At 37.7% G+C, this 15191-nt stretch overlaps 1 protein-coding gene across 6 annotated transcripts in view; it reads left to right on the top strand.

Moving 5' to 3' along the window:
* The window catches only part of PHC3 (polyhomeotic homolog 3), a 37568-nt gene that overhangs the window by 12904 nt on the left and 9473 nt on the right, over nucleotides 1–15191 (top strand). For 3 of the 6 annotated variants that reach the window (XM_027464250.3, XM_027464252.3, XM_027464249.3), the window contains exons 7-14: nucleotides 1515–1755; nucleotides 3223–4100; nucleotides 5061–5211; nucleotides 6662–6915; nucleotides 7461–7617; nucleotides 10523–10637; nucleotides 11833–11983; nucleotides 12075–12306. In XM_027464250.3, coding sequence (XP_027320051.2) covers nucleotides 1515–1755; nucleotides 3223–4100; nucleotides 5061–5211; nucleotides 6662–6915; nucleotides 7461–7617; nucleotides 10523–10637; nucleotides 11833–11983; nucleotides 12075–12306 — 2179 coding nt within the window. Of the gene's footprint in view, nucleotides 1–1514; nucleotides 1756–3222; nucleotides 4101–5060; nucleotides 5212–6661; nucleotides 6916–7460; nucleotides 7618–10522; nucleotides 10638–11832; nucleotides 11984–12051; nucleotides 12307–12458; nucleotides 12560–15191 lie in introns of those variants that run through there. The other 3 variants (XR_003499102.3, XR_011811301.1, XM_027464253.3) reach the window with 3 other exon arrangements.

Here is a 15191-nt window from a genome sequence, read left to right as displayed (position 1 = left end):
TCCCTGGTTGGCAAGCCTTTCTTAGCATGTTGGGCTCTTTTCTTTTTTTTTTTTTTTAAACCTTCTCTTTCCCTTTTTTATGAACTTTCAGCAGACCAAATGGCATGCTGAGAGAATGAGTTTAACGGGAACCTTACCTTGATTATACTGTAGGCTGGACTGTGAGACCTGGGCTTTTATTTATCGCAGGGTTCTGATAAAAGGTCATGGTAAAGCCTTCCTACTGTTGCTTCCAAAATCTAAGTTGACCTTTTGCTTCCCACACTGAATAGATTCATCTTAACTGCGAAAACAAAGAATCTGACAACAGAGTGCTTGTGGCACTGTGGGGGTTTTCCATGACTGGGTTTATTAGGTCAGATGTTATATCCTTCATACGTTTCAGAAGCATCCCTTTCAAAAACACAAGCTGGAACGGGAACTTCTTTTGAACGTTAGTCTTCAGGAGTGACAATATTAAATTTGGAGCATCTTGATTAGTGTAAGCCATTAGGTGCTCACAAACTCCAGAATAATCTCATCCCAGTTGTTCTATTTGCTCAGACATCTGCTTATTCATAGATTTTCTCCCCTGCTGCAACAGCTAGGATTGCAGTAAATGCATCATGCATGCCAGCTAGGAAACAAATACTGTTGTTTTCAGAACAGGATTTGAGCACACTCTGTTACCTTGTGGTAACACACTGAACAGTGGGAAGTAAAACGCCAACTAGTTCATTACACAAGTACTAACTGGAATGAGGAAGAGCATAAATAATCAAAAAGTGGATGGCAATAATTAGTCCTCTTTTTTTTTCACATAAAGTATGACATACATTAGTGCTCTGCTAGGGTAGTCTTTGTCCTTGAAATAAAATTTTAGCTCAGCATGTAGGACTGGAAAGCTGGGGTCAAGATGTACAGAAGCTGGCTGCATTTTAACACACATCAGTGACTAATACGCATTTCAGAAGGCTTACATTGTTTTATGTGACATTAGAGCTGTGGTAAAAAGGTATTGCTGTAGAAAGAAGGTACTTTCAAGTGTATTAAGATACGAATAATATACAGCACATTCTTGTCACTATCGCTACCCAAGGCTCTGGTTTATTTTAGCTTCTGCAAACATATTCACCACTGTATTTCGGTAGTGTCTGCATAAAAATAAAATTGTGTTTAAGATGTGTTCTGTCATTCACTTTGAATTTACTATGAGAGTTAAAGGGAGAAAAAATACAAGTTTTAATTCAAATTAGTGTAATGTAATAATAATGTAATTATCCTTTATTTTTTAAACTTCAATAAGGAAAAAAGGCTGCTGTATTTATCACTGAAGTACCTCACGATCACTGTTTTTCTGTATATTTGGTGACTTTAAGATACTTGGATATGGAGACTTTTAACTTCTCGGATATTTTGTTAAGGTGGAATGAAAAGTATAACATCAAATCAGTAAAGTTAATGTTGTCTGTTTTTGTCTGTATGTCTGTCATAAATGTTTTTATGTCTTTGTTTACATTTTACCAATTTCCCAGGTTCAAAACTTGACATTGCGCAGTCAGAAGCTGGGTGTGTTGTCAAGTTCGCAGAACGGCCCACCAAAGAGCAGCAGCCAGACTCAGTCGTTGTCTCTGTGCGCTAATAAACCTGTGAGCAGTACCAAGGGCAGCCAACCAGATCCCTCCGAGAGCAATAGAAAAGGTGATAGCCCAACTCCAGAGTGTCGGAGTACGCCGGTCACACGGACATCAAGCATACACCAGTTAATAACACCAGGTAGGGTGAAAATGAAGCTATAATATAAGTTATTTTAAAGTAAGTTGTATATTATAGTTCTGTCAGGGTCCATTGCTCACTGACCAGGATCTTTTATATCTTCCACATGAAGAGTTTAATGTTTAATACTAAATGTACTTCTTTGTTGATATTTGATGTTACGCAGGCTTTTGATTCAGCAGAGTGATACAGCATTATTCTGAAATCACAATGCAAACACAATGTAGCAATTGCAACATACAGCTGAATCCAGTACAAACCTAATTCTCATTACTGGTAACTGTGTATGCTCACTGTCATGACATGTCATCTCCAAACGTAGTGAAGAAGTATGTGGGTTGAAACCACCTCAAGCCTGTTGCTGTCTCCAAAGTCCATTTTGTTGCTTGTCTTGTCATTGAATGATTTTTTATATTAAATAATTTTAAAAAATCCATTTGTAATAGTGTCCCACAATCTTAGTATTTTGTATTAAGTAACACATCAGGAGAAGCATACAGCTGGTTAGATATGCATTTACATTGCATGCAACGCATTTGATTTTTAGCATCATAATTTTGAAAGAGTAATGGTTATCTAGATAATTGGTCTCAATTCTGGGGGTTTAGCTTGGCTTAATTTAATGGCAGCTTTTAAAGAAAGAATAAGATATGCTTGAGTTATTGAGCCCTAATGCTCTTGGAACTTGTTTCTAGAAGGAATAAAGTCCATGTTTACTAGCAGAATAAATAATAAAAAAAAAGGCAAATCATTTCTCAAGTGGAAAAGGGAAGCAAGAAGAGGCTTGCACATAGAGCAAAATATGTGTCTGCATACACTCAAATGCTCTAAGGAATTACTAGTGAGTCACTGGTTCACTTAAAGGTGATGTGATATCTCTGGAAGCTGCACTATTTTTAGATTCATACCTTTCAGTTTGTGCTTTCACATTCAGGCAAATACTTTAAATGCTTTTGCTTCATACTGAACTCTTGCTGTTTTGTTTGGAGTCTCTTATATTACCTAAATTTAACTTAGCAGTTTGGAACAAATCCTGTTATGACATGCTTATTTCTTCCATTCCAGTCTCTTTCAAAGCAAAGGTTAAATCCATTTGGATGAAATCCAAATGCATGAAATTCTTAAATAAAAGAGAAGGCTGGATCAGCTATGATCTTAGAACTAGCACCAAAAAGATGTGCAGATAATCTTATATATGTATATGTATTTTCAGTATATGTACAATGTGTGGCTATGTTAATTTATAAATTGCTGCATTTGCTTTGGAAACTGGTATATTCCTTTAAATTCGTCTTGTGCACTATATGCTGTTAAATAAAATGTTTCTAAATGTGGATCCAAAGGGTTGAAAAAGTTGTGTTGGGCTTACTTTAAAGTAAAAGCTTCCTTTCTTTCATTATTTCTATAATGTTCTCTGGAGCTAAGGAAATAATTGCTAATTGTCACTTTTTTTTCCTCCCTTCACAGCTTCATATTCTCCATTGCAACCTCATTCTCTGGTAAAACATCAGCAGATCCCACTTCATTCACCACCTCCAAAGATTTCACATCATCAGCTGATACTGCAACAGCAGCAGCAAGTCCAGCCGATTGCACTTCAGACTCCTTCTGGTCAGGAGCCCCCTCCGTCACAGCACTGTCTGCCACTCCCAAGCCATGGTCTTCCTCCGGCTCCCAGCAGCGTCCAGTCTCATTGCTCACCTATTCACATCCATCCTCCACCTCTGACGTTATCTCCCACTCCATCCCAGTCAGCTCAGCAGTCGGTAGTGGTCTCCCCTCCACCTTCTCACTCCCCTAGCCAGTCACCCACCATAATCATTCATCCTCAAGCACTTATCCAGTCACAGGCAAACTCCCTCGTGCCAACAGCTCTTCAGCCTGAGCAGGGTGCTGCTCAGCAAACTGCTACCAACCCAGTTCGACCAATTGCACAGCCACTTAACCTTCCGCCACATCTCCCACTTCCACCCTCCCCTGCTGTACATATAGGATCAGTAGATCCGCCCAGCTTGGTTTCCTCGGGCCAACAGATAGTGTCCTCCACACCACACCAGCAATACTCAGCCTTGCAGTCCACACCTATCCCTCTTGCAGCTCCTCCACAGCTGTCAACATCTTCAACCCAGATTCAACAACTGCCACTGCAGTCTGTTCAGTCGTTACAAGTTCAGCCTGAAATTCTATCCCAGGGCCAGGTTTTGGTTCAAAACACTTTGGTTTCTGAGGAAGAACTTCCTGCTGCAGAAGCTTTGGTCCAGCTGCCATTTCAAACTCTTCCACCACCTCAGACTGTTGCAGTAAATCTTCAAGTGCAGCCGTCAGTACCAATTGAAACTCCGGTGGTAAGTGCTCAGAAACCCTCTAATTTTAGAATTAAACTGAGAATGAAAAACCCTTTCTTTGATGTCATCTCTGACCACACAAAGCAAAGTCAACCAGACCTGTGAAAGTACCTGTTTTTCAAAACCATTCTAGTTGTGAAAGCTGGCTTTAGAGAGACAGGTGACAGAGGTAGGTGAATACAGCAAGGTGTTCAAAAGTTGTATTTTGGGGTACTAGTCTGTCAAAACAAGTCATCTTGCTGTCTTTGCAGAACTCTTTTTTTTCTTAATAGAGCAGTGCTGATTGCAGAAATGTTCAAAAGGGAATTGAAATCAGAATTTGTGCTATGTACCTCATGACTAGAGAGCCCAGTTCTTTGGCTCACAGTACTCATTCAAGCTGAATTTCACTGTGTATAATGCAGGAGATAAGGAAATCTAAATGATGGACACGTCTTCCCATTAAAGTATGCCACTCATGAACTGGGGACTCCACTGTACTTTGAAAGTACTTCAAATACAGCTTTGCTTTTTCTTTGTTATGGGGACATGGGACAGTCAGGCCAATGAAATATTGCAGTCCTTCATCCTTGACTTATGTAAAGAATCTGGTCTACCAAGAGATTAAGGAAGATGGTGTGCTCTGTATTTTTAATTCATGTTGAGGTAATGATAATCCCAATTCTCTGATATTTCATGCAAAAATTAGACAAAATAATAGAACTCAGTTATACTTTTGAGAAGGTAATGTTTTACATCCTGATTTGCAAAGCTAGCTGTCAGTTATTAATGTAAATTCACTTTTGTAATTTTTAGGAAAATACCTTATAACCTTTTCAATAATGCTTTTAATAGTCTTGGCATTCGCTCCTGAGGAACTCAGCTTGACTACACTGCTGTATAAAATAGAAAACAATTTGCATAGAAAATGATTATTATGATAGACTGGAAATCATTAAAGCAGTAGTTTGTTGAATGCAGATTTACCAGGTGGAGAATGTATGTGAAGAAGAGATGCCTGAGGAATCTGATTGTGTCAATATGGTTAGGACACCGACACCACCGACTTTGTCCCCGCCAGCCATAACCTTGGGGAATGGAGAGGCACTTAATTCAGAAGAGCCTTTATCAGGTGAGAACAGATGTAAAACTAAAGTAGCTGCTCTGCTTAGGAACTAGCTAGTGATGTTTTAAAGCAAAAATGTCAGGTTTTCATCTTTTTTATACTTTGAGATTATAATTTTTTAAGTAAAGAAACTCTATAAAGCATGCTAGAAACACTTGTGATAGAATGAATTACTCAATCCCAAAGGCGTAACTGTATATGTATTTGGGTAATGTAGTACAAAAACAGCTTTTCAGCTCTTTAGTGTATACTTTTATAATACTAAAATCTTAACAGGAGTATCAGTCTCCAGGTACTCTGTAAGTGATAGCTGGCTGATTTGGTATGAAGCTTGATTTCACAAAATCAGGATCAACAATTAGAAGGAGCTGCCAGAATGGTTGCTTACATGGTATGATTCTTTTTTGATATGCACAGTTATGAGCAGTTGTATTGCAAAAGCTACTAATGAACATTTTTTCCAGAGAACTGTAAAAAATATACCTGCCTATATCAATTTTTGTGCTGCAAATTAATGCTAACTTCCCCTGATGTGCTGAATATACTGATTTCTGCTGAAGCTACAAAGACAGGATGCTTCACAGATCAGTTATGAATGTTCAGCTTGTTCTGTGCTGATCAGTTCCTGGAATTAATGAGAAAGAGAAGAGGACAAAATATTCTTCTTATTCTTTGTAAATAAAACATGGTAACTGATGTTTGGATCAGATAGGATGTTTACTAGAGCTAAAAGCCAACACTGGCCAAAATGAAGTACAAGTACTCTTTCCATACCTGAAGAAGTAGATTCCTGTGTAAGTTATGAGCTTGCCAGTATTTCCAAAGTGTTTTTCAGAAAATTGAGTTTTCAGCAGAAAGTTGTGAGTATCTATGGCACCGTGTATATCTGCATGTGTGTATATGCACACACATATATATGTGTAATAATGAATGTATGTAACATCTTTCAGAACACCAGGAGGTACAACCTTTCCAGATTTGGGTTCTGATACCCAGGTTTCTATACCTACAGCTGATATTGTGTATTTTTGTGTCTCTAAAGATTAGCAAGGCTCAGAGCAACCCTGAAAATATTTTCTCTTTAAAAAAATGTCTCAGCAGTTTTGTTTTGAGAATCACATGTTTGAATAGAGTGGTTTCTGGTTTTGTCTCGTGGATTTGAGATCTGTATAGGAAGTCACTTTTTTCAAATGTTTTCTCATGGCCAACTATGGTTATAGTTAATCAGTACTTAGTAAAGGAAAATGATACTCAAGAACTGTTTGGTTGTGGACTAGTCTGTCAAGGAAAATCATCTGGTTTTGAAGGTAAAGTCTATAAACTATAGAGAAAAGCCTGTGTTATAGGATGATGCATACAAAGCTGGGTGTGTTTGTTTGTCATTTCTACTTTCTAGAATTCTAAGCGAATGTTTGGACATAAGTCACAAAAATATAACATACCTTATGTTTTTCAGACCATGTGGGAATACCTTCAGTGACATCGTCAGTCAGTGCCTCAGTAATTAAATCTCCATCTGATCCTTCACATGCTTCTATTCCACCACCACCTCTTTTGCTTCCAGCAGCAACAACAAGGAGTAACAGCACATCAATGCCCAATAGCATTCCTAGTCTAGAAAATAAACCTCCACAGGCTATCGTTAAACCACAAATCCTGACCCATGTTATTGAAGGCTTTGTGATTCAGGAGGGGTTGGAGCCGTTCCCTGTAAGTGTAAAAGTTACTCTGAAAGTTTTGCTACTAATTCTTAAAACAAACCATTCTAAAAGATGATGCTGTTTATTTCTAATAGCTAATAATAATAATTCAAGGTCATTAAACCTTGAATACATCTGCAAACATTGGAGTTGACCTTTTTTCCCTGTTTGGTAACCTGTTTCTTAACAGCATTTCAGTATACTTGTCTTATTTAATCTGAATTTGTGCTGCTGTTTTTCTTGCCAGTATCACTGGATGACAAGATACGAAATGAAACAGAGACACAGCTGAGTAGGCAGGCTATCCAGAGATAACAACAGTTATTTTAGGCTAACATTTGCACTAACTTTTACACTTGTCTCCTAGATACCTCAATTTAAGCAATAATTTAAACCTCTGCGATGAGTCTTTGTATACAGTAGCACTTTCACGTCAAAAACTTTGTTTAAAGCACCAGCAACCCCCTTACTGAGCTTTGTGTGATTAGTCACAAATACTGTTTCCAGTCATTCATTCTTCAGTTAACCATTGTTGCTTTGCTTTTATTGCAATAGGTAAGTCGTTCATCTTTGCTGGTAGAACAGCCTGCAGAAAAAAGATTGCTAGTGGAGGGTCAAATCATGAGTGTTATGTGTGTTGAATCAGACTTGCAGAATACAAAACATGCAGACAACTCATCGGACACAGAGATAGAGGATATGATTGCAGAAGGTTTGTAGTTTTTGTTTAATTATCCATTCTTCCCTTCTGGTCTGTATGTATTACAGAATCCCATCCTGTCTGTACATCTGGAATCTTCCTCCAGTCTTTATACTATCTCTAAAGATACTGTTTTCAAATGTTTATAACTACCTATACATAATGACAGAAATTGCTGTGGGTGCACACAAATGTCAAGAAAACGTATACTGTTCTGCTTAGAATACAGTGGTCTCTAACACAGCTCATGACCTAAAACCATCAAATTTCCTCACGCAGTGACAGAAGCACTCATCATCACGTTTTTTGTAGTTTGTTGGGTTTGGGTTTTTTTGTTTTTTTGTTTTTTTTTGGAACAAGGAAATCAAGTATGTTAGGTCTTTTAGGTTGCAATAGTCAGTTTGTTACAGTAGATCTTAGTTCAGTTTTGGTTTCAGAAGCATTCCCTAAGAACCTTTCAGCATTAACACTGTGCTGTTTCTCAGATGTCAAACAGTGTGTCTGTTGTTTCATGCAATTATTCAAACATTCATGCTTTTGCTTTCAGTTATCATTCCTGGAAGCTGGTTGTTAGGCTTATGTTCGCAATTGGCAGCTACTCATTAGACAAACAAGGAAATATCCAGTATTGGGAGGGAGCCACATTCGCAGAAGTCAATCAAAGGAGATTTTCTGATGCTAAACCGAGATATAGATTGCATTTACAGGGTAGAAACACCTAAAATGCTGAAGAGAAGGCCTTTAATCAATTTTCAATTTCATCTGTAGTCACTTTATTCCATGTGACCTGGTTTGTGCATTTTTTTTTTTTAATAGAAAGGATGATTTGTTTGAAGGATGGCTCTCTAGTGTGTATTTAACTTAATTTTCAAAGTTGGTCAGGTTTGGTAGGCTTCCATCTTCCAGTCTCTACTTCATGCGTGGTACCAACTTAAGCTGGCAACTTATAACGTGGTCAGTCTGACACTACATAAGTTTTTGTTGACTTCAGTTTATGCCTTTGAATCCTGATACATCAGATAAGTTATTCAAATAACTATTTCAGCCTTTTCAACTTTGCATTAGTGCTGTTTTATTTATCACCTTATCAGCACACTAATTAGTGAGGTAATGTCACTATAACAATTTTAACATTCATAGCTAAAATCTCTTAATTAAACCTTGATATGTGTTTGTGTTAGCTGGCATTAGAGCTTAACAAAGAGTTTTGAACAAAAACATAGTCTGCAATATTTGCAATGAGTTGTGTAAAATTAAAAATACGAATGTAGAAGATGAATAGCAAGAAGCAAAGTATATGAAACCGATTCAGATAAATAAGAAATGCGGAAGAAATGGATGTCTGTTTCGCTCACTGATTTTTTTAAATAAATGTTTTGTCCATGATTGCAGCCATGTGGCATGCAGTTCTTTTGCTTATGTGAATGAACACAAAATGTTACACTTCGGTTTGTGCCAGTTTTGCTCCTAATGATGTGTTTCACAGATGGTGCATGGGGATAAGTTTGGGTGTTTTGTTTTGGTTTTTTATGCCAAAAGGCAAGTTGGTTTGCAGAGATGGTGGCGTTCTTCTAAATTATGTACAAACCATGCTCTACCCACAACATTCTCTTCCAGCAGAATAGGATGTAGCCATTCAGCATGTGACAAATGCTGCCTTCTTACCTTGTACTGCTTTCTGGGCTTTCCTACATCTTTCACTGATGCTTCTTCCCTTGTACTCGGCTCTCCCCCTGTACTCGGCTCTGGTGAGGCCGCATCTCAAGTACTGTGTTCAGTTTTGGACCCCTTGCTACAAGAAGGACATTGAGGTGCTCGAGAGAGTCCAGAGAAGGGCGACGAAGCTGGTGAGGGGCCTGGAGAACAAGTCTTAGAAGCAGCAGCTGAGGGAGCTGGGCTTGTTCAGCCTGGAGAAAAGGAGGCTCAGGGGTGACCTTATCGCTCTTCATAAGTACATTAAGGGAGGCTGTAGCGAGGTGGAGGTTGGTCTGTTCTCCCACGTGCCTGGCGACAAGACGAGGGGGAATGGGCTAAAGCTGTGCCAGTGGAGGTTTAGGTTGGATATTAGCAAGAACTTCTTTACCGAAAGGGTTGTTAGGCATTGGAATGGGCTGCCCAGGGAAGTGGTGGAGTCACCATCCCTGGAAGTCTTCAAAAGACGTTTAGATGTAGAGCTTAGGGATATGGTTTAGTGGGGACTGGTTACTGTTAGGTCAGAGGTTGGACTAGGTGATCTTGGAGGTCTCTTCCAACCTAGACGATTCTGTGTTCTGTTTCTCTCAGCTGTTGTTTGAGTTCTTCATGGGCAACAGGAAAAGTGCTTTCTATCTCAGCAATATCATTAAAAATACTGCGTAACAATAGACTACAAATTGGCGGACACTATAATCCTTTTCTTCTTATATGCACATTATCTTTTTAATAGATAAGATTCAATGTCTTATTTGCTTTCACAAGTTCTCCTTTTGGTTGTAGCTGTTGCTTATTCAAAGGAAGTATTTACAACTTTAATGTAAATGTACAACTTTATTTCATTACAGGAGAGCTTGAATCTGGAACATATAGTGCCTGGTTCTCTTAGTGACCTCTTTATAAGCAATTTGTAGGACTGTGACTATTTTTTTTTAGTTGATTGCTATGTTTGAGGGCATACCTGCTCATGGATGGTTTGAAATGTAACAAAAAAAGCTGACTAAGTTCCATGAATAATTTCATTCATCATTCAGTTCACTAAAGTTTTTTAACATGGAGAGTAAAATCTATGATTTTCTTAGTTAGGCATAATTTTCTGTTAATTAAAGTATTTCATGACATGTATTAAATATTTGAAAGTCTTCTACCTGCCTGCTAAAGAGATGAGAAACTTGAACAAATTTTTTCATTGAAACTAACCTTTGTGCCTCGTTCCTTCCTTTAGAAGGACTGGATGAGATTGAAAATGATCTTCTGAAGTGTGAATTTTGTGGGAAAATGGGATATTCTAACAAGTTTCTGCGGTCAAAACGATTCTGCTCTACATCCTGTGCCAAAAGGTACTCTCCTCTAGTTATTGCCTAGTGTTACCTGATTATTGGAGTAGCCCCCAAATACTGTCTGATGTTGAAAAATAAAGAAGCAGTGAAAAATGTTTGCTTTCTGTCCAAATTTGCAGACTATATCGGTACGAAAGACTATGGTGGATTGATTTATTTCAAGACAGACTTACAGTTACATTATAGAACTCTTTCAGAGGAAGCCATGAATGCTGTTGGACTTAGAGGAATGCTGATGGGTATCCATTAAAAGTTAGAAAGTGTTTGGAAATTGGTGCAGAAGTCTGTGGGTCATAAATCACTATATTTGTCATATTCTGATTGTCTTCCCTTTGCAAAAAAAATAATCATGACTTGCATAGAGCAGAATAGAAATAGTGGAACCATAAACTTAGTGTTTTCTAAAGCTTCTCCTTTCTTGAAAATATTAAATGCTGCTCTTTGCTTGGCAAAGGAAAATGACGGCTGATTTCTGTTTTTCTTTGGGTTTCGTACACTTTTTTATTTTGTTTTGTTTTAGAGGAACAAGTCATAATCAACACCTGAATGTAAACTCTTCCATCGTTACAGCTGGAAAATTGATATTTAATCCCAAATATTTTAGAAATGGGGAATAGTTTTTAGGTGCCACTTAGTTGTTTTTTTTCCTCATCAGTGTACCTTGAGACCCCCTTTCTCTTATGTCTCCTGCTTTTTTCATCCCCAGCCTGAGACATTCCTGCTTTACATAGTGGGAATGTATGTTTTATTTGGTAGCTGATGGGAAACTTTTAGTGAAATAATATTCAAAAGGCAATTGGCCCTTCTTTCGTCCTCCTTTGACTGGGTATCAGCTGGGTAAAGAAAATGGAAGCAAAAGATGTAATATGATATTAAGCTTTTAGAGGATGTTTTAGAGAAGTAGGATTGTAGTATATGATAAAATCCAAAGCTGTTTTTTATCTTGGAAATTTTTTTAGAGCAGGAAAAATGGACATCTTCCAGGGATGATCTAGATGTACTTGCCTCCCTTCAAGACAAATGGTTTAGAGTACATGGCCTTTGAGATACCTTTCTCTCTTATATTTGTGACACCAGTTGTTGTCTTTAATTAGACAGCGTTTCTGTAGACAACAATGTCGTTTTATTGCTAAGTTGATTGAATTCAGTCCAAAAAGCTATTAGTGCATTATTTGAATATATCTTACTTCTTTAGGCACAGCCTTAGTTGCACTAAGAAATTTGGGCTATTTACATCAGACAAGACCAATCGTTGGAATCGGAAATCAGATAGCCAAAGTCTTGGGCGACGCGGGCGTCGACCGAGTGGCCCTGATGGGGCGTCACGAGATCATTTTCTTAGACAGGTCTGTGGAATATTTGCTTAAAACTATGACATTGTTTGGGGAATTACAAATAAAATATAATACTGCAGTGTATTTGTGCGATGTTTTCCAGCTTCCAGTTACTTACCCATCCGCAGAAGAAGATCTGGCTTCTCACGAAGATGCTGTGCCAGCTGCCATGACCACGCGTCTGCGAAGACAGAGTGAAAGAGAGAGGGAGCGTGAACTTAGGGAACTAAGAATTAGGAAAATGCCAGAGAGCATTGACTTGTTACCAGTGGTGCAAGCAGACCCATCAGTATGGACTGTTGACGAAGTTTGGGCCTTTATACATTCTTTGCCTGGTATGTAACGTGCGAGAACTTGTTCCACATTTTTAACAGTAAAGCTCTTTGCTTTTTAGCATCACTGAGGAGGAGATGGTGTGGTAACAGCACGAGTGTACATGGTGACAGAGACTGGAATGTGATTTGTTTCCTCTCGCTTGTTCCTTCAGCACAAATCCCATGTTGATAGAACTAGTCCCACTTCTGCTGTTGCACCCCAGCTGATGGAGACTAGAGGTGTTCTTCCCTTCAGTCTGATTTCTCTCAAGAGGTCAGTAGAGAGATCAGACACACTTCTTTACATTTCTTTCTTCACTTCCCTCCTTAGTTACTGCTTATTCAGTAGAAAAAGCGAGAAGGGAGTTCCTTCCATTTACGCAAGTGAAAATTTTGAGAGGCTTAGCATGATACAAATCACTAAAAAAAGAATAACCTGGTCTCTTCTATAAAGCTCAATTTTGTTTTACATAGCTTTGCACAGTAACTGGAATAGAGAACTCCATATATAGATTACACACTCTTACGTTAGAAGACACAGCAAAGGTAGTACCCAAGTCTGTTTGCAGAAAAACATCTTTTCTCCTTGTTTGCACACCTTTTCCTTAGCTCAGTTTTCATGCTTGCCTTTATGTGATCTTTAGGCTATTTGACATTTATTTGTTTGCTATTTCCTGATTATCATAAGCTTTAAAGTTTTACTCCCCTCTTTTTCCCAGGGATGCCAATCTATCTAATCAGATACCATAATTCCTCCAGGTAACAAGGCAGGTCTCCGTGATAACAGCCACATAAGAATTTGTTGTTTATCCATGTAACTCACATGACTAAACACTGAACCCTGGCTTAGGTTTGTTCCTAGTTTTCACCTCTTTGTTGGAATGCTAAAGCATTTTGCTCTGTATCCCATTAGACTAATAACCTGTAAGGAATGTGTCCTTACTGGTGAGTCATATGCATGAGTTTTGCCAGCTAATGTTTTATATAATCGATCAGGCAGAAAATGAATTAGGGGTGTTTTACATCAAGGGTGACTTTCGTTGATCTACCTTGCTTCTGATGGTTTATAAATTGCAATTAAATTGCATCACCTGCTTCTGGGAACTTCCAGTGATGCCTGTAAAAACAAACAAAGCTTTTTAGATTTAAGACATGGTCTTTCAAGTTCCTGTACTTCACCTGTGTTGCTGGAATGTGATAATATCACTGCAGTTTTGATTTACTGTCTTTATAGATTTGAAGCTTCAGTTCAGATCGTAGGATCTGTAAAAGAATAAAAGATAGTTCCTGTTCTAAAAAAAATAAAATACTTCAAGTACCATATAAACACAGTTCATTTACAAGTATGACAACAAATATTGTCCTTAAAACGTGATTTCTACTTTGAAACCATTACTTGTAGAATATGTCCCCGGCTGCTGGATCTGTTTTTTATTCATTCTATAAATGAGTTGATCTTTGAATTTAAACAAACTTTATATTATTATGTATTCAATGAAAATTTATTACAATCACTTATTTCTATTCACATTAAGACCTAGTTCCTCATTTATTTTTTTTTAAGTTCAATAGATAATTAAAATGATATTCACAACCTGACAGAATTTTTATTACATATTTGCATCTGTATTTTTGGTGTTTTTTTCTGTTCAATACATTCTCACACCAGTCTAAAAGAAATACTTTTTCATATGCTGTCAGAATTGAAAAATACAAGAAATAATGACTATAATTGTTTTTTTGTTATGCTATTTTTCAATATGTACTTGGTGCAGGCCATGAAGACCATTTGCCATGTTGCAGGAAGCAGTGATTTGTGTCTTCTGTACTTTATAAGCAGTAGGGACACCTGATTTAATTTACTGCCCTTTTTTTCAGTCTGTAAGCTAAGATCTAACTGTAGAGTAAAGCTTTCTTGTCAGGCTTTTTCTGAATTCCTGCAGAGTCTTGGAAGAGATGGCAACAGTTTAATCTGCAAAGTTGTTCCTCTTTTCTTTCTTCAGTTGCCCGGTTAATAGTCTTTTACTCGCATGACATCCTTTTTTTTTCTTTTTTTCTTTTAAAGCTATTGCACAATGACCAATTGTGAAAGCACTTAAGAATACCCAAATTTGGCTGTGTGAGGGAACTGAAATAGATTTCAACTTCCATCTTTTGCTTTTCCAAAATGATTTTGAGAAAGGCTGTGGGTTTTTTATTAAGAAAGGCAAATTCATAAAGCAAATCCTGGTTAAAGAAAAAGCCTCCAACAATAACTAATAAGCTATTTTCATAGGACCACTTTTGCTGCTAAATATACACGCTTATCTTGTTCTATCAGATTCTTTGTAAGTGCTGTGGTCTGACAACCACCAAGTTCAGATCTGAAGTCAGACAAACAGTGAGGGATATCTCACAGAAGCACTTAGTGCTCAGCTTACGGAATCTTTGTGGGTTGTCAATACATAAATAAGAACTTTTATAATGATATTAGAGCTGCTAATTACCTATTGAGACTGGTCAGTTGTCCAAGATTTTTTCTTCATGTTACTGGCAGCATTACCTTCATTTTGTAGCTGGAATTGTCTGAACCATTCCAGGTGTTCTCTGACAACTCTGAGCTCCTGAACAATGTTCTCATATTGATTGCGTTAATTTGTAGCTGGGCTGCACTGTAGCAGAGATATTAAAAGTAAATGTTATGGAATACATGCAGGTACTAAAACATTCTGATGTTTCTCTGTTTTAGTAGCTGTTTGAATACTGTCTGTGACAAACTAATTTTGCTTTCTTTTCACCAGTCTAATTTCTTGTTACCCTAAGTAATGCCCAAGAAGAGGGTGTTGTCATGTATTAAAGGTGTGTTGGTGTAAATGCTATGCAAAACAGTCCTCACTCCTGGTTAAAAGTTAGTCAGCAGCTAAAAA

This window comes from Anas platyrhynchos, chromosome 9, assembly GCF_047663525.1.
Source record: "Anas platyrhynchos isolate ZD024472 breed Pekin duck chromosome 9, IASCAAS_PekinDuck_T2T, whole genome shotgun sequence".
Classification (NCBI taxonomy): domain Eukaryota; kingdom Metazoa; phylum Chordata; class Aves; order Anseriformes; family Anatidae; genus Anas; species Anas platyrhynchos.
Note: the sequence above shows the minus strand (reverse complement) of the source record. Positions and strands in the feature narration are given on the sequence as shown.